The sequence below is a fragment of the Hemitrygon akajei genome, chromosome 16, assembly GCF_048418815.1.
Source record: "Hemitrygon akajei chromosome 16, sHemAka1.3, whole genome shotgun sequence".
Classification (NCBI taxonomy): domain Eukaryota; kingdom Metazoa; phylum Chordata; class Chondrichthyes; order Myliobatiformes; family Dasyatidae; genus Hemitrygon; species Hemitrygon akajei.
The window spans coordinates 74,300,576-74,325,678 of NC_133139.1; the positions used below are offsets into that span (position 1 = coordinate 74,300,576).

At 40.4% G+C, this 25,103-nt stretch overlaps 1 protein-coding gene across 6 annotated transcripts in view; it reads right to left on the minus strand.

Annotated features, from left to right (window-relative positions):
* pnpla6 (patatin-like phospholipase domain containing 6) overlaps window positions 1-25,103 on the minus strand; it is a 204,031-nt gene that overhangs the window by 34,300 nt on the left and 144,628 nt on the right. For 3 of the 6 annotated variants that reach the window (XM_073069197.1, XM_073069195.1, XM_073069194.1), the window contains 5 exons: window positions 24,004-24,160; window positions 21,875-21,991; window positions 21,302-21,371; window positions 8,334-8,450; window positions 6,374-6,490 (listed from right to left, as the gene is read on the minus strand). In XM_073069197.1, coding sequence (XP_072925298.1) covers window positions 6,374-6,490; window positions 8,334-8,450; window positions 21,302-21,371; window positions 21,875-21,991; window positions 24,004-24,160 — 578 coding nt within the window. The remainder of the gene's footprint in view (window positions 1-6,373; window positions 6,491-8,333; window positions 8,451-21,301; window positions 21,372-21,874; window positions 21,992-24,003; window positions 24,161-25,103) is intronic. The other 3 variants (XM_073069199.1, XM_073069198.1, XM_073069200.1) reach the window with 3 other exon arrangements.

Below are 25,103 nucleotides of genomic sequence, written 5' to 3' on the forward strand. Positions count from 1 at the left end.
GCTGCCTACAGCAGAATAATGTAGGAGCTATGAAAGAAATCTGAATGGAATAAATGGGCCCAGAATCTGCCCACTTAAAAAAAGGCAACAAATTTCACAATATATGTCAATGATAATAAACCTGATTCTGAATCTGATTTTTTTTTAAAACAAATACATATACAGCAGAGATGAGTAGGGACTTGGAGTATATCATAAACTGTCCTAAAACAATATTTGTGAAATAAATTGTGCTAATGGGATCAACTGAAGGAAAAACAAAGATGCAGAGGTCATAAAGGATAGAGGTTACCATGATGAAGCTGAGTGTGTGAAAAAGACGCTATAACAAAAAGACGGTTCAAAAGATGAAGTTTAGATAAGTATTCTAGGTGCAAACACAAGCCATAGTATCAGCAAATTGAAACCACAAATTTGACACGGCAGTGATTACCAAGTTATGACTAACACAGGCAGGAAATGGCAAAAATATATACCGTACTTGATCTGGAGACTTTACATAAGGTCTCCAATAAAAGATGTAAAATGATACTGGAGAATGTAAAATTTTATTCCTTTAACACAAAATCATTTGAATGATCAGATAAAACTTTAATGAGTTTGAAGCAGACTATTAGAATAAAGTAAAAAAATTGGAAGGACTTAAGTGAGTGTTGTGCACAAGACTCCATTAGTGTCAGTCAAATGGCAGAAGATACAAATGCAGAGAATAGACTGATAGCTTTAGAGGGTAAACTGTAGATTGTCAAATCATAATTACTAATGTTTGGAGTATGTGCAGTTCTTTTCAGCAATACATCCAACAGACCAGGTAGCATTAGATTTAGAAATTAGTTATCAGCTTAACAATATGTGAACACGAACAGTGATCATTATATTGTCAAGTTTAAGAGAGAAATACAAAACTGTTACTAAGGGTCAAGATTTATGTAAAGGTGATATAGACCAATTTATGCCTTTAAAAGAGAAAAAAGCTCTACTTTCCAAAAATATCATTCATTTGTTATGTGGCATGTCACAAGACATAGGTCTTTCTATGATCATGATTGTTTGTGGCAGATTTTTCAACAGAAATGATTTGCTACTGCCTTCTTCTGGGCAATGTCTTTACTAGATGGGTGACCCCAGCCATTATTAATAGTCTTCAGAAATTGTCTACCTGGCATTAGTAGTTGCATAACTTGTAATATGTGTGTGTAGGCCTCCGTTAGGATTGATAGACCATGGATTTGCACCTTGGCAAGTTTCCAAGGCGCAAGCCTGGGCGAGGTATTTTTTATGGAAGACCAGCAGTTGCCCAAGCTGCAAGTCTCCCCTCTCCATGCCACCAATGTTGTCCAAGGGAAGGGTATTGGGACCCATACAGCTTGGCACCGGTGTCGTCGCAGAGCAATGTGTGGTTAAGTGACTTGCTCAAGGACACACACACACAGCATCAGCCAAGGCTCGAACTAGCGACCTTCAGATAACTAGACGAATGCCTTAACCACTTGGCCACGCGTGAACACTTTGCAATATGTATGCTGCTCATACGACTATCCACCACCTGTTCCCATGGGTTCAAATGACCCTGATCGCGGGGCGGGGGGGGGGGGGGTGCTAAGCAGGTGCTACACCTTGTCCAAAGGTAAGCTGCAGGCTAGTGGATGAAAGGGCCGTCTTACACCTCCTTCGGTAGAGATGTAAGCCACCCTTCTACCCGAAACAAAAATACACCCGTGAGTAAAAAAAACAAAGGAACAACTATTCAAAGTATAAAAATGTAAAAACTAGAACAAAGTCTGTCAAATGTGTTATATAAAATAAAACAAGAGATGAGGAAACACAATTTAAGAAGAGCAGAATGAGACTGAGCTGGCAAGGGGTATTAAAATAAACATACAACATTTATAAACATTTATGGTGGCGCCTGTCAAGATTTTAAAATCATAATATTGATATTGAAAATGGAAATATGCAAATCATGGGTGTCTTCATCAGTATTTTGAATAGAGAGACATCAGCAGGCTGAAGATCTTAAAGTAATTCATGAAAGAGATGCATAAAAATCCACATAAATCATAATGAAGAAAATAATGAGCTGAAACACTACACAACCCCAAAGAGTAGTTTTTTTTTTGCAGATCTATTATACAAGTGTTTTGAAATTTTCTTGGTTCAGAAAGATTTCTTAAAATTATGAAATTATGCATGAGAAATGGAAATAGGGAATTCTGTGTGTCTTATTCTAACATCTTCCATTATGACCCTTTTTGACATTGGTAATATGGAATACTGCAAGTCTATTCCACCGGTTTGTTGGCGTGCCATCAGTTGTATCATGGACTAGGCCTCATGCCAGGGTGTTGCCTGTTACATACACCCAGTAAAGGACATGCTGGAGGCAGTGTGGTGTGATGCCCACACGGGAGTGGGGGCTGGCCCCTCCTTGATGGTGCTGCTCTCCAGTGTTTGCTCGGTGGAAGGCAAGCTGGATTGCATTTGTCTATGGATTGCTGTGGGCCATAACATTTTGGGTTATATTATGTGCTTTGTGCTGTTCATGATGGTTAGTACTATGTTTTGCACTATGGGGGAATGCAGTCTTTTTAGCTGCATTCATGTATGATTGAGTAACAACTGAACTTGAACTTGGAATTACATCTATAATTAGCTAGAGAATGACTGGAGGCACTGAAAACTTTCAGAAAATCTGAGAAAAGAAGCATGCATTGAAAGCAGTTAGTCAAACTTTTTGTTTGTATTTTTTGCTGGAAGACAGTTTACGTTCCAGATAGAAAAATGTTTATGGCCAAGGAATTCCAGGAGCCACTTGATCTGTTAGGAAAACCACCAAAATGTTATTGTTTATTGCTATGGGAACTGAATACAAAAGTAGGGAGGGTAATGTGGGATTAGCAAGCTAAGAGGCAATAACTGAAAATCTTTGTGCAGTATTAGTCTTTCTGTTGGAAAAGAAAGATGTTCGCTTAAAAATGTAACCAAGGCAAGTACATGCTTGATAGAGCTATTTAGGAAAGCATATAACACACACAAAATGCTGGTGGAACACAGGTGGGGTCCCATCCCTGACATATTTAGTTGTTTGTTTTTTTTTCTCTCTCTCTGCCCATCACCCTGCCTGTTCTCCATCTCCCTCTGGTGCTCCCCCCCCTTTCTTTCTCCCGAGGCCTCCCGTCCCATGATCCTTTCCCTTCTCCAGCTCTGTATCACTTTCGCCAATCAACTTTCCAGCTCTTAGCTTCATCCCACCCCCTCCGGTCTTCTCCTATCATTTCGCATTTCCCCCTCCCCCCACTACTTTCAAATCTCTTAGTATCTCTCCTTTCAGTTAGTCCTGACGAAGGGTCTGGGCCCGAAACGTAGACAGTGCTTCTTCCTATAGAGGCTGCCTGGCCTGCTGTGTTCCACTAGCATTTTGTGTGTGTTGTTTGAATTTCCAGCATCTGCAGATTTCCTCGTGTTTTCACTAGGAAAGCATATAATTCAGATAACGGTAGTAGAATCATTTCAAGCATGTATAAGGGGTTGTCAAATCTTAAAACACATTCGATTTCATACATTTAAACAAAATGGGAGAAGGAAGGAGGGATAATTATATGTGAGGAAGAATGGACAATAATATGGAGGTATCAATGGAAGTGTACCAGTTCGCAGAAATGGAGGGAGTTTGGATGGAAAAACTTGATAAGATATTTTATTACACCCTCTTAGAAATCCCATTATGATAGTAACCTCCCTGTTTGCTGGAGAAATTATGGAAATCAAAATGAAAATCATTATCATATTTTTTTGGGACTGCCCTGTTATCAAAGACTATTGGAGGGGATACACAATGCCCTACAAGACATCTTTAAATGTGAAATACCCTTACAGAGTAAGACCATATATTTTGGATATATACCTCAAGAATGGTTGAAAAGAGATAAATATTTAATGAATATACTGTTGGTGGCTGGTAAAAAGACTCTTACTAGGAAATGATTATCACAGGAAAGCCCAACTTTAAATACATGGATGGAAATTACAATGGACATTTACAAAATGGAGAAGATAACAGCATCTGTTAATCATAAGCTGGAACAATTTGATTCATACTGGGAAAAATGGTTTAACTACATAATGCCTCAAAGGCCTGATTTTATTCTCACAAATCAATGAATATGTTGTAAAAAAAGATCACTTTCCACTTGCATGTAGTTTTTTCCTTTTGCTTGTTTTTTTCTTTCCACTCTTTTCTATAAGTGTATAGCTCAGATAAATACTTTGTGGAGATTTGTGATATGATTATATGATATATATGTACAATGTCTGAAATACATCTTACGGAAATGTTTGTTTGATGATGAACTTCAATAAAAAAATTACAAAAAAAAAGAAAAGAAAGATGTTAATGAACTGGAAGGAGCTCAGAGAAGTGTTAAGAGACTGATGTCCGTAATGTTTGGGTTGACTGATGAAGAAAAATTGGACAGATGAGGTTTGTAATTGTTGCAGTCTTGGAGATCTGACTGAAATGTACAAGTTCCTCAGTGATGTTAATAGGGTGGATTTGGAAAGAATGGTTCCTTTAGTGCCAGATTCTAAAATGAGCTTTTCCCTTCTTAGATGGAGAAAAGTCTGTGGACCTGTCTAGATCAAAGTGCAACAGAAAGAGAATCGTCGTAAGTTTTTAAGGCAGTATCCAATAGTTTCTTGACCATTGGATCCATCGGGATGGGGGGGGGGGGGGGTGCGTGGGAAGAGAAGAGGGTTGGGTGGTGAGTGGGTACGGAAAGCTTACCTGGGTTTGGCCAGAGTGCAGACTTGAAGCTAAAATCAAATGACATATGATCTCATCCAACAGTTTAGTAAGCTGAAGATGTCCAATGCCCAACAGTTGTTTTATTTTATTACGATACAGTGTGGAGTAGGCCCTTCCTGCTCTTTGAGTCACGCCACTAGCAATCCTCTCATTTAATCCTAGCCTAATTGTTGGACAATTTACAATGACCAATTAACCTACCAACTGGTATGTCTTTGTTCTATTGGATGAAACTGGAGCACCTGCAGGAAACCGAAGTGGTCACGGGGAAAATGTAAAAACCCCTTACAGGCAGCGGCGGGATCTTGGTTCACATCTTTGTGTACATGCTTATCTATTTAAAGCAAATTATTGACCCAGTGGTAAATTAACTGAGAAGCAGGCAGAACTGCAGGGGACTAAGGTTGGTAATTTAATTGCATCATATAGCAATAGGGCCATAGTCAAAGTAACTGCAAGACTGAGATCGCCATCTTCTGTAATATAGGATGTATTACTGCCTTTACAGATTGTGTTATTGCTGTAAACCCTAATGTGGTGTACCATTGTTAAAGATAACTCTTCTGCAGCCTGGCATGTTGTTTTATCTAATCTTTTATATAGATTTTCACAACTGCATTTTTTGACAACTTCCATTCGTTTCAATTGTATTTTCGATACTATTGAGAAACGAAAGCACAGGACAGGAATGTACAATGCAAGGTCCTGTGTGTGGCATCTATTCCCGGTTTCAAATAAGTTATATATCTCTAGCTCCCCAACATTTCTACCCTGGTAACCCAAGAACAATTACCAGATACCAACTCACCTCTCACTTGGGAATATCATGAACTATGACAAATTGCAGAGAAGATGAATTAAAATCCTAATCGATGTGGGTTCCTTCTGTTCAATTTTACACAAAAACTATCCACATTAAGCAAAAGATGTAAAATGTTGCTGGTGTTTTCTTGAGTAAACATTGACTAACCAAGCAATAGCCACTCTTACATGATCCCTTCCCTGTCCATCCACCTTACAAACACTGCATGTGCACCTCTGTTACTAAGAGGAGGCATTCTTTTTACACCAGATACAATACCACAGTTGCATTATGACAAACTGGGATTTCAGATTCTTATCAGCTAATCATAATTACACCTCTGCATTTCCGGCACTTCTTTTTTTGTCAAATTCACTTTTTGTTTAAAAGTTCACGAGATATGCCAATGATATTAAATCTGATTCTGAAATGCCAAACACAGATACTCCCATGGAAACCAGGAGTTTGATTATGTAGCAAGATAATTAGATTGTCAATAAAAAAACTGGCGGACTGAAATTATTCTGGACCAATTCATTTGTGGTAAACCTAGATTTGTGAATTGTGCAAGGTGACCAGATACAATTGGGTATTTACATGTTAAACAACGAGAGCTGACTGGCTTTCATTTTTCTCGCGGCTACAATGATTTCAAGAGAAGTGTTTTGACTCAAAATATCAAGTGCCTTAACTTGACTTATTTTGCAATCAAGAAGCTTATTCAGATCTCACCTTTGGCCTTTGCTCTCCTATTGTCACATACTTGCCTGGCAGGTTGTTGATGTATCCTCCATCCATTAGCAAGTGTCCATCCTTTGGGTCACAGAGTGGTGGCAGGTATCCCGAGAGGGACATGCTAGCTCGCACGTACCGCCACAGCGAGCCTAACCACACGAGGAACAGATGCAGTCAGAGGCCTAGAAGAGCACAGGTGTGTGGACCCACCACCTACCTCCACTTCCTCATGCAGAGGTGTGGAGAAGGGGAGGTCACAGCTTTCTACTCACAGGCCTATGGAAATCTCCACAGCATCACAACCACTGCAGCGTAATGTCTGCTGTACACCAATTGCTTCCGAAGAACAGGTGGAGATGGCAAGAGGGAGGGGAGGGGGAAGACAAAAGTTTTGCACCAAACTCATGGTGATAAAGGAGTTGTATTTTATAAGTAGAATAGCTAATATTTGTGAGGACTGTCAACGATTAATTTTCAGTTACAATGGAATCTCCATACCCCCAATAATCAGTACAATTGCTTCCTCCTTCAGTGGATAATTTCTAATCTATACATTGCTAAAGAAAGAACTATTCCCACTAACTTTCCCACCCCTCAAAGATCTGAGAGTTCTTCCAAATCTGGCCTTTTCTGTCTTCCTTGCTTTCCTGGAATTTCCTTTAGAACATTTAACCCATTCAGGGAGACGAGTTTAACATCTACCAATCTGATGAAGTACTTGGTCATCTGTTCAAGAAGAACAAAGTTTGACAACAAATCCAATTAAACTTTATGTGCCAGCAATGCTGCAGGATGCCTTCTCAAGTCGGTTAACGGTGGCACCATCAATTTCACACCAGTAATGTGTGAATCCTTTGACTTTCCTCCTATGGTTCTGCATCTGATCTCTACCCATGCATTTATCATCCCTGGAAAAAATGCTTCTTGTGTAGATCTGTACTATTCCCCTCTGAATTACCTGAACAAGCTCAGTTCTCTGTTATGTACAGAATCAGGCCCTCCAGCTCAAAGATTCCACACCAACCACTGAATACCAATTTTTATTTAAAAAATTCCTGATGCAATTCATTCTCCAGGGCAACTCCTCCCACCTCTCTGATTCTACACATTAATCTACCTATCTGCACTTTTCTTTGGGATGTGGGACAAAACTGGACACCCGGAGAAACACACTTGTTAGTGGAGGGAATTAGCACTCAGCACTTATTTGAAACCTATCTCACTACCCCCAAATTCTAATTCATTTATCATCACTCAATTCTGGGATTGAAGAACTCAGTTGAGAGTGAGATGATCGGTGTGAGTTGCTGATTCCATCTGATGGGAAGAATGTGATTCCACTGTCTGGTAGATTAATGAAGAATTTGATTTATTTACTGATACAGTTTATGAACATCTGGCCATCATACATTTTTGAAGTTGTTTTAGATGTGGCAGGCCATTATTACATGCCCAGCAATTAAATAGCAATAATAATTTGATTAATGGGGTCAATGAAAAGAAAAATTTGAGTCACCTGGAGATTGGGCAATTAACCATCTCACGACCATGTATCATAATAAAACCCAACTATGACCAACTTGAAAGCTGTTAAACCCTTTTGATGCTGTGTAGATTAGAGCTTTGCAGCACAGCTGCCAATGAACAAGATGGTTCCATACGTAAGACTTAGCCACCTCCCAGCCCTTTCCTGGGCTGAAGGACTATAAACCTTCATAGAGAGACTTGGTTCAGAAGGACACAAGACAGTTTGAGGCATCTGACTGTTGAACATGGAACACTGATACAGTCCTGTTAAAAATGCAACGAATATTAGTTCCCACTGTTTAATGATTTTTTTCAATACTTTTAGGATTTATAACATATCCAGATAGTTCATTATCAATAGGATGACAACAGATCTCAAACACCCAAATGCTGTTTCCTTTTGAACTACAAGTTTTGAATGTCACCACCTGGCCAGTGTAGATAGGAAGTGATTGTAGTGCTGACCTGGGACATTGTTTACATAGCATCCATCCACAAGCAAATGCCCGTCCTTGGGGTCACAGAGAGGAGGCAAATAAGGGACGTAAGATGCACTCGCTCTGACGTAACGCCAGATGCTGCCTGCCGGATGAAGATGAAGAGTAAGAAAACGAACAGCAAGGTGGAACAGCATGGGAGGGAAAAGGAAATGAAGGAACATGGGCAAAGATGAAAAGCATGATGGCAGCATAAACATCAACAAGGAGAACTCTTTGAAGAGTCAGGAGGGCATCACTGTTTCAGAAAGTTCCTCACAAGTATGCTAAACTGCTCTGTCATCCTGAGTGGAATAGAGATTTACTTTAAGTGGTGGCTGGTTTGCTTTGAGGTGTAGCCGCAATATTTTAGAAATCTGCTGTATAATGTAATTAACCAACTACAGTGCCATGAACAAAGCAAGAGTTTTGCAACAGTTGTATTAATATAAAATACTTTTGACTATAAACCACAAACTCAGACCGATTTTGAGAGAAGGAGCATGATAGAGAGCTATAGGAGGGCCATCCATGGAATTTTATGGTGCAGTTCCTTCAGCTAATAAAGTCAAAATGAATTTTACCTTGAAGTCATGCAGCTAAGTATGACAAGTTTTGGACATGGGAAGAGGAAGGGAATACATGTCTTAGCAGTTTTACCCTGTTCTTTATTGCTCCTTTTAAAATTTACAGTGACATTTTAAATGAAAATCCTATTGATGATGGTAGGCTCGGTGGAGGAAGGTGTGGTGTAGCTATGTCCACAGAATTCTACAGGGCATACATCTGTCTTATCTCAGTTTTATTTATTGCTAGCATATTTTCTTGTGAAATTACAGGCACTATCTATTTGATAGCTATCAGGGAAACAGTTTTGTTGACAAGGAGAAATTTAGTTCATATGTAAAATTATTAAAAAATCATAAATACTGAGACTACACAAGTAGGTCTGAGACTGATTAAGCTGTATTCAGTGACTTAAAACTTGATACACCAGTCTTTCCACTATCCACAGATCAGGAGTCAATGATGGAACATTCACCATTTAACTAAATGTATGTAGTTCAATGACATCCAGGACAAGGCAACACACTTGCCAGGAATCCTATCTGTCACCTTAAATATTTTTCCCTCTATATTGATATGCATGGTTGAAGTGTGCACCATGTACAAAATGCATTACATTTACTTGGTTTGGCTAGTCCTGAAAGTACCTCTTTTACTTGCACCTCTATCAGATCCCTCAAGTGGATACCAGCTACTCTACCAAGATGGACCAAACAACTTTGTTCTGTACTACGAACATCTTTTCACGGGTCATGTATTTCTTTTCTGCTCTCTCAGTGGGTATAATTTTTTTTCCTGAAGAGACTATCTAGAAATACACAATACCCAACTGCACACATACAGATGGGGAAACACTTCACTGCTTTTATACTGTGTTCCCAATTTTCTTCCATGGATGATTTCAAGGCATTTTCCTACTTCTGTTGATTCACTTGGATTACCAATCCTCTTTCTAATATAAATTCAAGGATATTGTACATTTACTCTCATTCTTCTCCTCTAACAAAATTTAATTTAATGAATATCTTGAGTTCACTTTAGCCCTTATCATCTACACATGTTCCATGCCAATACATTTCCTGTAAGTATTGATATGTTCCCTATTTTAACTTCAGATCATTTATGTTTCACAATGAGAAAACTGTGGTCTTAATATTCAATCCTCTGGCAGTAACAGTCTGCATCCCTGAACAACACTGAACATAGTTTTTGACCCCATCATCCATGCTGTGAAAAGGGAAATGGTCCAGAATCACTGAAGGAGCGAGCTGAGAGAGGGAAGAGCTGATAAGTGGGAAGGACCCATAAAATTTATCTCTTCTCTTACAGATAACTTGATGACCTTAAGCCAACCGGCTGCAGAACCTCCACTTTGCAGAACTGCTCTGTAGCCCTCTGTAGAGATCTTGTTTTATCACCAGAGTGTGCCAAGGTAGGTTTGAAGAAAATGACCAAGTAACGCAGGAGCTAATCAACCGCAAAAGCAAGGCAGGCTTGGGTTGGAAACTCAGCTATAGCTCAAGATAAAATAAATAGCTCTATAGGCCAATGAAGGTGTCTGGAGTGTGCTGCCAAATGTGGCAGTGAAAGGAGATTTTTTTTAAGAGGCATATAGACAGATTCATGAACAGGCATATGATTCATCTGCAGGCTGATGGGATTAGTTACATTTGACACCAAAACTGACACCTGGTAGAAAGGTTTGTTCTTATGCTGTACTGTTCAATCCTCTGTGGCAGGAGCCCAACAGAATAACTAGGGTAAAAGGGTGCAGGAGGCTACAACTTTAATTTATTTTGATAAACAAGCATCTCCAATTCTTCAGAACAAAAATCATTCCAACTGTAGACATCTGTCTGTAGGTGACACTTTTGCAAAAAGTGTTTCCAAAGGTAGAGATCATTGCTACTGCTATCTTGAGAGAGTGGGTGCTACACTTAGTATCTGCAAAACAAGGGTCTCTGTCATCCTACTATTGTTATGAAATGCAGATGTTTGACAATAAAGGACCATGATGGCAATCTGTGCAATGTGGGCATCTTCAGGAGACACCTCTCGATGAAGGCAAATGTCTAATGAAGAATTTCACTCTCTCCTTCAATATGCCCAGAACTTTTGGTTGATTAGTGAATGGGTGTTTGACGATACCAACTTCAAATCCAGCACAGTTCATAGGCCGATCAGGCAGTTGGGATCATTGCCCTATATACTCCTGCGATTTGGACTACATACAGTGGGCATTTGAAAGCAATGAAAAAAAATCTCTTCAATGATGTCTCTGCAAAATTCTCAAATTCATTGACAGATTAAGTGTACAAGTATCAGTACTCTCTCTCAGGCCAACACTTCCAGTGTCAAACCCAAAAAGCAGACCATGTCACTTGCAGGTTCACAGCCGTTTCATGAAGCAAACACAATTTCAAACTCCAAGAGATCATTAGGCAGATGAGGGAAATTACTCAATGATGTTCTCAAATCCTTCTTGAAGAACTGTAACACTCCCAATGAAACGGGGAAGATTCTGGCCCATCTTTGCTCAACATGGAGAAGGAACATTTGGTTGGCAAGCACACAGAAGCCTAGTGCAATTTACGAAAGAAGCATACAGTTTCCCAAACTACCACTGACAGAACCAACAGGCTACCCAAGAGAGATGATACTCCCTTCAACTCTGCCTGCTTTATCACATCTCCACACACTTCCATACCTTCTTGCTCTGCCCCAACTCCTCATCCTTCTGCCCTAGGAGGTGATATATCACTACCAATCAGCAACTACTGAGCATTACTGGAGATTTCCTGTTTCTTTCTGTGGACTGAGTTTTCTGTTCAGCATGTATAGCACCAGGAAGTTAAAATCTGATTTCTATTTAGGTTGTTATATAGGTCACCTTCAGCCCAGATGAGATGATTGGACCTCAATAATTATTATTTGAATCTTGCTCAGAGGTCCATGATATTATTTGAGCTTATCCCTTACACAAAGGGTGCTTCTCTTCCAAAAATTTCTTCATCCATTGTTGATGCTGATCTAGTTACTTGCTTTATCCTCTTGTTGCTGTTGGATAAGAGGTATTCCATCAGGAACTTGCCAATTTTCTTTTAAGTGATAAATGCTTAGTCCGTAAAATGGCAATAAACTATTTGTTCCTGAAGATATAGTTAGGTTTTTTGTCTCTAGGTACCTCATTTACTCGTGTTTACTGATAGCAGTTCCCACTTGACCTACATCACAATTCAAGTTCTGACTTGGCACTACTCAGCACAGCTGATGGGTCAATCTACAAAAATAAACACATGAAATTGACAACAGAATTGAGTACTATTACAAAATGACATGGCTTCTTCTTAGCCTGTTGGTGTGGGGCAAGAAGGACAAGCGGTTGGAGCTAAATAGCACTACCATTTTGAAACCCCTCTTGTTGGTTCACTCACAGACTTGAGAGATGTACGTCTGAGCCTTCCACTGGACTCCTCCATACACACCTCCTCCAGTTCCTACTCAGCCATTGCCTCTCTCCTGTGCTGAAGTTTCATTCCAATAATTACCTTAAACCAACACTAACACTGACAAACTGATTTATACCATCAGTATGCACACTTCCTTTTTATGCAACAGAGATTGAAGATTGAGGTTATATAGGACACAATGAAGTGAGGTGAGGGTAGGAGTCAGAAAGGTGTGGATGTCCCAGATTAAATGTTGCATAAAAACCTGCCTTGCTCCTTCCTGTCTGTACAATGCACTGAACAATCATGATCATTACCTGCCTTAAATTAGCCCAGCTGGCAGAACCACCTTTTATAAATTTCGGCTTCCAAGGAGTCTTTGACCTGAAACGTTATTCTGTTTTTCTCTCTACAGATGCAGCCTGACCCACTGAGCGGTTCCAGCATTTTCACTTCTTATTTCATATTTCTAGCATCAGCTATTTTTTTGTTAACCAGTTTCAATGTGGGCTACAGACTGCATAGCTAAGTACACAGACCACACTCTTCACATCTACTACCTGCAAATACCTAGAGCAATCTTCAATTACAGCAGTGACAGAGAAGGAAAATGGTGTTAGCTTGGAGAGCAGCTTCATGGTAAAGGTGTTTCCCTGCTTTTGCGGCCCTTGTTTTCCTACCTCGGGGCTCCCAACCTGGGGTCCACGGACCCCTTGCTTGATGGTATTGGTTCATGGCATTAAAAAGGTTGGAACCTCTGTTTTAGCTGGTAGAGGTTGTGGGCTTTAAAGGCGCTGTCTATGGAATCCTGGTGAGTTACTGCAGTATATTCTGCATAAGGTACAAACTGTTGCTACTACGAATCAGTTGTAAAGTGAGTTAATGATCTTTCTCTTTAGACTGAAGAAGGATGAGAGGTGGCTTGATAGAGGTGTACCAGATAATAAGAGGCATGGATGGAGTGGATAACTTGAGATTTTTTTCTCATGGCGGAAGTGGCTAATACAAGAGGGGATAATTTTTAGGTGATTAGAGGAATGTATGGAGGTGTCTGAATTAAGTTCTTTACATAGAGCTGGTGGGTGCATGGAACCCTGCCATGGGTGGAGCTAGGGGCAGCTTCAAAGGAGCTTTGAGAAACTTTTAGATAGGCACATAGATGATAGAGAAATGGAGGATTATGTAGGGGGAAGGGTTAGATTGACCTTAAAGTAAATTAACATTGTGGTCCACAGGGCCTAGACTGTTCTATGTTCTATTGTGGATGGGTGCCTATCAAGCAGACTGTTATGTCAAGTTTCTTGAATATTGTTAATCCATAATCATCCAGGTAAGTGGAGAGTGTTCCATCACTTTCCTGACTTGAGCCTTTGTAGATCATGGACAGGCTTTGGAGAGTTAGGTGAGTTAATTACTGCAAGCTTCCTACTACCTGACCCGGTCTTGTATCCACATAGTGTATATAGCTATTGTAATTCGGTTTCAGTAACCCCTCAGAATACTGTTAAAGGAATATTCACTGATTGTATCAGGACCATCTGCAGTAGAAATTGTGCAGTGTATACCCCTACTCTTTCTAGCACTCCAATCTGATTATCTTTCACTTCCTAATAAATTAGTCTCTATCTGCTACATGAATTTCAGTTTGGTCGTGGGGAATTTAGCTTTTCTCAGCTCACCCATTTTGGGCATTGCCCTGGACAGTCAATGAAATGTGATGGTCAATTTGGAATGACGGCAAAAAAACAATGGAATTGTCTCCAATTACTCGGCCAGAACACTGGTTTAATCTTTAGGGCTTCTTGGCTGCTTCCTTCATAGGCTGCCAGATTAGCTTTGTTTCTGACAATTTGCATTAGCAAGATCTCTGTAGAAACAAATATCCACCCTCCCCCCGTCCCATCTGCAGAACTGGAATAGGCCAATATAATGTTAGCATAGAAACAGCCTTGGAGGTGGTACCCTGTCACTCCAGTCCTTAGACCTCTATAATTGTCTAAATTAGTGGTCACCAACCTTTTTAAGCCCAAGATCCCCTACCTCGGCCTTAGTTCAAGGCAAGATCAACCCCAGAGCAATTAGTTACACGCATGCGCACCAGGGCAGAAAAGACCGTAAGTAAAACCCTGCAACCCGGAAGTAGAAATAATGTATGAATACCAGGGGTACCCACCCTTTTGTGCACTGCGGACCGGTTTAATATTGACAATATTCTTGCCGACCAGCCGACGGGGGGAGGGGGTGTTAAACACGACGGGAATACAGTGATACTCGAAGTAGATTCCTTATGTCCAGTCTATTCCACAATTTCGCGGCTCTCGGCACTTAGCTTCTGTCCCGTGCTGCTCACAAAACTCAACGCATTTGTCTTTAATTGCAGGGTGCTTGGACTCAAGGTACCGAAGCAGTTTTGAGGGCTTCATTGCCTCGGACAGCCTCCCGGCCCGAACTCCAGCCTCCTGCCCGCCCGCCGCCAGACGACTTGGCCAGGTGTGGTTGATCGTGGGTCGGGTGACAGGACAAGTTCAGGGCCTGAGGTCCCCGTACCGGGGGCGGCGGCTGCAATCCGAAGAGAGCGATTGAGTGAGCGAGGAGTGTAACAGGGAGCAGGCCCGCCCACTACCCCCGTAGGATCTATCGGCCGACAAAAGTTTGTTTCAGTAGATCGCAGCGAGGTAGCTGCTCTGATACTTACGAAAACTTGAGCCTGAATTAGGCCACCTGCGAATATTTTAGCACCGGGTTCCCCACGAACATTTGGTGTGCTAAACAGGTTCAGAGGCAGCGCTCCAGGCCAGTAGCGATGGCACTTCCCGCCGGCCGCTCGAGGCCAACCAGAGATTGCCGGCATGAGGGTATCACTGCGTTTAGCTTTCTGATGACCTCGAGTGCGTTCAAGTTCAACAGTGGCCATGACAGGGAACGAGGAAAGGTGCAACTGACTCATATTGTTTCCTTCCAGCCTGGTGGTTGGGGACCACTGAATTACACAGTGTAGTGTGGGGGGGGGGGGGGGGGGGGAGCTACACACATGCGCACTGGGCAGAAGGAACGGAACTAAAACCCACAACCTGGAAACAATCTCTCAACAGTATTTGTGTATTTATTTTTCTTTTTTTTTTCGGGATCGACTGGAAAAGTCTCAAAGATCGACAGGTTGGTGACCACTAGTCTAAATGAATTTGAGCTCCAAGGCATTTTTTTGCTGATGATGTCAAGTACAGACTATGTCACTACAACTGTGAACCTGAATTTTCCAGGCAGGGAAAATATAAATCTTGTATTTCAATTTGATACTGTTCTGTTCAATTAATTTATGATGGTAATAAATTTATATGAAGGTGGTTTTCTGAAGGATCAAATCACTGAACGCAAACAAAACCTAATGACTGGAACCAAAGAGCATTATGACACATGGTAAAAGAAGTAGGTGCTGAAGCTTCTTCAGTCTAGGAAGTCATGACAACTCACTCCTCAAATAGAGAGAAAAAAAAAAAATCAGGAAAAATTCCATGATTTGTGTAAGCTTTGATAAGAGGGCCTTCACAGAGGAACATTAACACTAGTTCTTTCTGCAGATGCTTCCTGACCTGCCGAATGTTCCCACCATTTTCTGTTTTTGTTTCAGATTTTCAGCATCTGCAGCATTGCTTTTCAGTTCTATAAAATATTGGTGGTTGCAGGTTTATGTCATAATTCATGAATGTTAAAAATAAATTGAAAGCATAAAAATAATAATAATCTCCAACTATAAGAATGTAATCAACTCCTTAATCAACCTACGATGCTGTATGAATTTCAACAATGACCTATCAGACTAATGGACATATTTGTAAGAATAAGAAACTAGGTACCTTGTTTGGGCCTGCTATTATCAATAGCACCAAATCTATGTACAATGTGAATCAGGATTGCTATTCTTTGGGATTTTATTACTGAATAGGATAAAGGCACTAATTTTCTAGTGAATGTGGGATAATTCTTTTTAAGGGCCACCAGGTTGATACCTGATACAAGGTCATGCATTTATCACAATGGCTATGTAGTATTGAATCATGAACTACTATAGATTTACAGTTTTAAACAGGACAAAACAAAAGATCTTCTGTATTCTTGTCTAGTACTCACCATTGTCGTTTTACAGAGCCTGTAAATGGTAGGTAAAGCTGAACATTTGACTCAATGTAAGGAAATGTGAGAACAGAAAGGGTCAAACAGTGGATTTAGAACAAAAGCTAGGGGGAAGGAAGGAAGATAAAAAAAAACACAATGTTGGGTGAAAGGTTACCCGTAGATTAACTTTGGGTTAATACAGTTATGAATCTGTGCTGGTTTTGGCAGAATGTTATGCAGCAATGCCACCACAATGAGACAGGAAACCAAAGCTTTGGGAATGGTGAGGGGCAAAGACACAAATGAGCATTACACACACAGTACAACCTCCACTCTCAAGGGCAGAACAAGGAGTTGTGGATTGCAATGTCCCAAGTACAGCTCAGCTTATCAGTGACAGAATCAGATAGGAGTTTTAACAAAGGGGGCTAGCAGGCACCCATCCTCCAATAATAAAGATGGTTAAAAGATCTCCCAGAAACTCCAGAAGAAAGGAAAAATATCAGGTGAGCAAACCCGATCTAAAGAGAACAGAATGAATTTTCTGTGCTGTTAAGGCTCCATCTGCTTCAGTTCAATAAATGGAAGTTAATGAGAAAAAAATCAATAAAGAGGAACACTGAGCAATATTTAACTTTTAAATCTTAAGTACGAGACAGCATGCTAATAATAAATGGCTGTAAGGAGTCTATGATTAAAAATCTATTCCTTTAAGTTCATAATTTCTTATGAACCTGCTTTATAATGAGAGACAATTACTTCTGATGCAGCCTCCTGGTTCTGGTTTTCTTTAAGTCCGTAATGTCAGGGAGCTCTTCACGGATACTTATGTACAATGCACAAGCAAATCAATCAGGCTGTTTGGGAGATGCAGACGTACAAGGGTGATGTGGAAGGTACAAGTGCTTCAGATGCCACAGGTTAGGGAGACTGTGTGGGACCTTCTATGGAACAGCAGCTCTGTTGACATAGAACCTGCTATAAATGATGTACTGCTAAAGTTCTGAATGAACAAATAATGACATTCTATATCAGCAGAAAATGCTCTCTGATGAGTAATAAGATTAACTGAAAAGGGAATGCTAATGGCTGGTGATTGGTCACATGTTGTCCTAGTCTGGCACTTTTCTAGCACAGACTCCACAGATCTGGAAATGGAAGTCAATTGCCACATCAAGTTACTATGGGAGTAACAGAGCAATGTTGGCACCAGTCAGGTCAGAAGCCACTGAAAGGTAAGATCATTCTGCTCACTTTATTCATCTTTAAACATAAACCAAGTTCCATTCACCTTATCCAATTGATTTTTTATTCATTAAGTCTTGTTTCGAAGGCCAGTTAGAGATACAAATAAAGTATTACCTTCTGGTTAAAAACCCAAGTGTTCCACTTTAATGATAACTTAATGATCATGCAAGGCTCTTATTGACACAAATCAGTTATCCTGTTAATGCTGATATCATTACTCACGTGCTGCCCACTCTCAAAGCTGAGATACAATGAATATGTATACACTTTTGGAAGCACGTCTACCAATTTGGTTGAAATCATTGGATTAGCTCACACCTCACATTAAACAACATAAAAGTATGTACACCAAAAAAAAACACTAGCTTGACTGATCTTGTTCTTACTGCTAATATTGTTCTGTGCCTACACACTGTGACTAATCAGAGCAGACAACATTTATCTTAGTGGGGTTAATCCAGAAATAGAGGGTTATAGGGAGAAGGAACTTAAAACAATTGTTTGAGAAAATGTGGGTGGGGATAGGAGGTGAGATTCAGGGGCCTACAGACCTATAGGTGATAAGAGAACTAGGGAGCGATGCAAGATTACAGACAGAGGACAGGATGTGGAAAGAGGGTGAAGGTGCAGACAGAGGCTAAAGGGTGATAAGCAGGAACACAAAGTAAGAAAGGTGGTAGGGAAAAGGGAAATGAGAGGGGAAGAATTATACCTGATGGTTGAAAATTTGGTATTCATATCACTGGGTTGCAGACCAACTAGGTGGTAAATATAGGAGTAGAAGTAGGCCATTTAGATTTTATGGGGGATTATCAGGTGGTCAGTGGGAAGATGTTTCCCCTGTTAGGGATATCTAGATGGAAGTTACATAGTCTCAGAGTAGGTTGCTGCTCACTTACAATTGGAATAAAAAGGAATTCCTTCCCTCAGAGGGTCATGAATCTCTGGAATTCTCCACCCTGAGAAGCATGGGGAGGTGTCCCTGAATACATCTTGGAAACTGACAAGACAGTTAAACATGATGGAGAGTGTAAACTAGTGCTGCAATTGGATCAGTTGTAATCTTATGGAATGACAGAGCACCTTGAAGGGCTGAGAAGCTTCGCCTGCTTTTTATATTCTTTAATGCTGGAAGTGGTGCTAGTCTGGACCTCTGTCTATGCATATTGCTGTACTGTTCTACTGACTGGTTAGTGACAACTTGTTGTGTTTTGTACACAGTGTGACACTTGTAATGTGTACGGTGCACCTGCATTCACTGGCATTCTTCACTGCTGCCTTGCATTACTGCTTTATACACACCTGTCTGACTGCACATCAGTTGATTTCATGACTACACAAAGCATCACTGTTATTACAGTCAGAATTTTTCTTTTACCTGTGAGCACTTTGATTTTCAAGGTCTAATTTGTACCAATTAGCTAAAGTCCCAAGTTTGGGCTGCTTTTAAACTCCATGTGAGTAAACCAGCATTAGCAGGATCATGTGCACAGGTTTTTGCCAGAGCTGCAAAATCACATTCCAGAAAGGTGAATTTAATAAGTTAAAACTTAAGGGATCAAAGCTTGCTTGCACCATTCAAAAAAGCCATCTTCTACATCAAAAGCAAATGCTGATGTAGTTAAAATCCTTTTCCTGACTACTATGCCTCTGCAACATCAAGATGCATAACCCAATGAGCAGTAAAAGTGACCACTGTGTAATCAGGGAACTATCTTTCAGAGAATTCAAACAGGATACAATTTTGCACAGTAATACAAAATAATTGCTGGAATATTCCCCTATATCTAACCCCATGGCTCGTACAAATGTGCCCTCCAGCAATGCCAATTTAACAGCTTTGCTTGATGTAACAACTGGTTTGTACAACAAGGGTTGCAAATTCCTGTAAAATGTTGGATAAGAGCAAAGAATTCAGCTAAATGCATGGAGAGGAACAAATGCAGAAACTTTTTATAAACATTAGATTTACATTGAAATTCAAACCTGCGATTTGTAGAGGCAATAGATATGAGACACTGAAATATCAGTCAGCTGGTGCTCCATCCCTGTCATTCAATGTTATGCAAATCTCTCTAAGAGGATCATGATTAGAAAGAAATGTTGGAAAGGCTGAACATTTCAGGGTAAAAATGGACTTGCAATAAATGCATGCTCAGAGAAAGAGGCAACCAAGTACAGGAGACCCCATGATTATGGAAATCACTACCCAAAGATTTGATGTATGTAATAAAAATTGCTCTTATGAAACTTAGGTGGAGAAAAAAAATAAATTAGTTAGCATGTCCTTGGACTGGAAGGAGGGAAAGGAGGGACCCATCTGTGACTGGCAACCTAATCATGTATTGACATCATATCCAAATCTTATTTGTTTCATTTGTACAAGCTACAACCATTCAAGATCTAATATTAGAATTAGCTGTTAAGTAACAGTGGTGGGTCACTTTGTTTTCGCTGGTAAAATGGCTTAACATGCAAAAGAGATCCTGTAGGAATGCATCTCCACTTATAAGATGGACTCAATGGGGAAAAGGGGTTTGTGCTGAAAAAAAAATTATCAGTTTTTCTTTAGTGCACACTCTTCTGTGTCAGGCTTTTCCAGACAACTGCTCCAAGCTTGTACTTCCACTATTTTAAACAAATCCTGGGATTAAGTAAAAAAAAATACATATTCAGAGATTCCCTCCTTCCCATTCCCCACTCTGGCCTCGCACCTCTTCTCCTCACCTGCCTATCACCTTTCCCTGTGCTCCTCCTTCTCCCCTTTCATCAATGGTGCACTCTCCTCTATCAGATTCTTACTTCGCCAGCCTTTTACCTTTCTCACTCGCCTGGCTTCACCTTATCACCTTCCACCTAATCCCCTTTCCCTCCTTCCATCTTTTTATTTTGGCATCTTCCCCCTTCTTTTCCAGTCCCGAAGAAGGGTTTTAGCCCGAAATACCACCTGTTTACTCATTTCTGTAGATAGTGCCTGACCTGCTGAGTTCCTGCAGCATTGTGTGTGTGTGTGTGTTACTCTGGACTTCCAGCATCTCCAGAATCTTTTGTGTTTAAATTCAGATTATCACTTTCAATTAAAGACTGAAGCCACATAGACATCGGCACCAGATTTCTAACCTGTAGGTGAATCAGTTGGATTTTTAAGTATAATTTGGCAGCATCATGAACGTATTCATGGTTTTGTTTTACTATGCCCAGATTTTCATGGAGTAAAGCTCTCATGTGCTTGCATGGCTTCTAGGATCTATTGACAGCATTTCATCATGTAAAAGAACCAAGCTGGGTGTCCCTGGCAGCCTCCATATATGATCCACAGAACTGACTTATCTTCAACTCAGTAAAAATCTTTTAGATACTTGTAAAACAATAACCGTGCAAGGGAATTTGTCCCTCTGCCCTGATGAGACCTTGCCTCAATCCACTTAACCATTCCATTTAGAGGGAAAAATGACTCTAACCTGCATGGTCATTTAAATGGCCACGAGCATCTTGTTGGCAGGAGGCAGAGTACTCATGGATGGGATACAAAGCCTTTACACACAGAAACAAACAGCATTGTAAATGCGAACATACTTACCATCCTTGTGCACCCTCATTGCAGATGCAGTAATATCAGTTGTCACGTTGAAGTACGGGATCCACAGGTCCTGAGAAAAGGTAAATGGGGAAATGGTCATGATCTATTAAAAATTATAGCAAGACTTTCTAGTAGCAAGCACTGTCCACTAGTTAAGCTGCAATCATACAGTGAACTTCCACAATTCCAAGTACAAAACATTCCACAAAAACAATTTCTACACTGGATGTTAGTAAAGGTGCGTCAGCAGTGAATTACTTTGTTAAACAGTACACTTTTATTGTAGAAACGATAAGCTTATATTTTCAGAAGTTATTTGAACAGAAGATTCATGGAACTATATGTTCTAAATTAAAACAATTAGGTGTCCAACAGGAACACTGGAACTTTACAGGATGCTGATACCACACAGCCAACTAAGCTTGATCTACAATTCAACAGCGTAAAAGCGTTAGAGTACCAAGTTCACCTGGAGCTGCCTAACCTTAACATCGGTTGTTGGAATTGTTAACAAACTAAGAGTTTATCTTGTGCGCCCTTTCTAGAGGGTCCCAGTTGTGGTTTAAAGCTTACCTCAATTTGTTTGTCCTCAAAGACATCAGCAACGCTTGTGTTGAAGGCAGAGCCTGAGAGCATTGATGTGATAGGGTAGGTCAAGTCTAATACTGTTTTAAAGACAGAATTCATGGCCTGTAAAAAGGACAGGGAAGGGTGAAGTTTTCAGTTGTAACCAGAGAAACACTGAATTATTTTTTTTCTTCAAACTATATTCTTGAACTTATTTATTGCAATTTGTAGACTTGCAGAGCTGTGAGGCTGAGTATTTCTCAGCTCCAGTATTGACTATGACTACAAAACATCCATAGCTTTATCATCCTTTCCCACCTTATCTTCAATTGATTTTATGAATTAGATTTATTATCACTGTCACAAAGATGTGAAAATTGTTTTGCAACAAAATTACTACAGACTACAAAACAAATAGCGCAAAAAAAAGACATAATGAGATAGCATTCATGGACTATTCAGAAAGCTGTTGACAGAGAGGTAGAAGCTGTCCTTGAATTATTGTGTGGGCCTTCAGGCTCTTACACTTCTCCCTGATGGCATCAATGAGAAGAGGATATCTCCAAGATGCTGAGGGTCTTCAGTGAAGGATGCCACCCTCTTGAGGCAGTGCCTCTTGATGATGTCCTCAGTGGTGGAGAGGGTTGCGCCCATGATGCAACCTCCTGTGATCCTGTGCATTGAAGCCTACGTACCAGGCAGTTGCGCAACCAGTCAGAATACTATACATTGTATATCTATAGAAGTTTTGCTTGACTGACATACCAAATCTCCTTAAACTCCCAATGAAGTAAAGCTCCCAGTGTGCCTTCTTCAAGATTGCGTCAATTTGTTGGACCTAGAATAGCTCCACCGAGATGAAAAGGAGCTTGAAAATGCTCATCTTTTCCATTGCTAAGCCCCTCACTGAGGACTGACATGTGTTCTCCCAAGTTCCCCTTCCTGAAGCCAACATCAGTTCCTTGGTCTTGCTGACATTGAGTGCAAGGCTGTTGTTGTGACACTAGTTAATCAACCAAATTTTGCTGATTAATTCCGAGGAGATGATGGTATTGAACACTGAGATGTAACTGATAAACAGTCGTTTAACATGTGTTCACTCTTGTCTAGATGCTTCAAAGCAAAGTGGAGAGTTAGTCAGACACATTTGGTGAGAACAGTTCTTAAGCCTATTTTGGCAGTTTATCAAGCCAGTATGAGACACCAGATAAGTGCGAGGTAATGTATTTTGGGTCATCTAATACTGGTTAGCATGTACAATAAACAGCAGGGACCTCAGAACCAGTGATGTACACGGTGACCTTCTGCACAAGAGCATAGTTCTTTGAAAATGGCAACACAGATGCACTTTCACAGGAATTATGATTTAAGAGGTAAAGCATCACTTTGCAGCTGTACAACACATTGGTTAACCTACACTTAGAATATTGCGTGTAGTCTGGTCACCACACAATAGAAAGGATGTAGCTGTGCTGGAAAGTGTGCAGAAGAGATTCACTAGGATGTTGCCTAGAGCGGAAGACTTTAGTTATAAGGAGATTAGATAAACTCATATAGTTCTCACTGGAACACAGGATGCTGAGAGATGACTTTAAAAATGTTTATAAAATTATGGAGGTGGGCACAGATAGGGTAAGTAGTCAGTTTTTCTCCAAAAGTTAGGGAGTCTAAAACATGAACACTGAAGTGACAGTCTGTGGCTGGGAAACATTGCAGTTTACTCTAACACTCAGTCCAGGCCAGGGGTTCCTAACGTTTTTATGTCATTAATGCCTACCATTAATTGAAGGGTTCATGGACCCTAGGTTGGGAACCCTTGGTCTAGGGAGTGGGCTGCTGCCACACAATTTAAGATGCTCTGCTATTCACTAATCAAACAGGAAATTATGCAGATCACTATGCAGTGAGTTAATAACAGTACTCTGACTATGGACAGTCCTACATGACTGACTCTCGTGACCTTCCAGAGCTACTGGGTAATTCAATACCTTAACAGGTGCTATTTATGGAAAGTCGTTGGTGGGAATAAAAGATTTTGTTCCTTACATTAGAACCCACGAATTGCTTGTTAAAGTGCCAAATGAGATCCTGTTCTTGACAATAAGTAAATAAGTTTCAAAGTTCAGAGCACTCACAGTTGCCCACTCCCTTGCTCTCTGTTTGGTCCTCACTGCACTCCGCTCTTCTGCGTACAACGCCCCGATAAATGACCCAATGGAGGTTCCACCGATAATATCGACTGGGATTCCGATCTCCTCCATGGCCTTCAGTACACCAACATGTGAGCATCCCCTGTGTGTGTGGAAGGGGGTGGTATGGTGGTGAAAGAGGCAGAGTCAGAGGGGAAGTGACGAATGAGTGACAGAGAGTTGGAGTGCAGTTGAAGAGATGGAAAGCGGATCAGGAAAGGGAAGGAGAGTGGGGGAGGAAGGGCCGATAGAGAAGGAATAGACACAGAGGGAATGGGGTGAGGTGGAAGAGGGAATGGGAGAGATGAAATGGGAGGGGGAAATAATAACCATCACACTGTGATCTGGCTTCCAACAGGCAGCAACTCAAAATTTACAATTGCTGAAATAACTTCCAAGCAACAAACAATAAAATTCCGATAATCCATTAACCAACTGTTGAGAAATCCTGATGCATCTCAATCAACAGGCAATATTTGTTACACTCCCTTTCTACAGACCTGGCACTGCTTCCCATGATCCCCATCTATTCACTGGGTCCCACCTTCCTTTAAACTCACCCGTATCTGTTTTTGACATTCCTTTTAAACTTACTAGGCTCAATGGAAAAAATATTTACCATGGAACATTTAATTAAATGACATTAGAGCATAAATATCAAGTTCCAAGTTGTTTATTGTCATTCAACTATACACATGCACACCAAATGATACAACGTGCCTCTGGACCAACGTGTACAACACAGTACATGTCAACTCACACACACACAAAACCAAATAATATTACCATAAATAAATCAACAAATAATAAAGTGTATTATGGTAGCATCTGAAATTCAAGTCACTGCTATTTTGGTAACAAAATTCTGAGTGTGCCAAATTACCACAGTCTTACTTTAGTTACTGTTTTAAAAATAAAAACAGAAAGTGATTGAAATACTCAGTAGGCCAGACAGCAATTCTAAGGAACAACATTAATGTTTTCATGTTTTAGATTAATTCCCTTCCCTTAGACATTGAGTTTTCTCTCCAGAGACGTTGCCTACA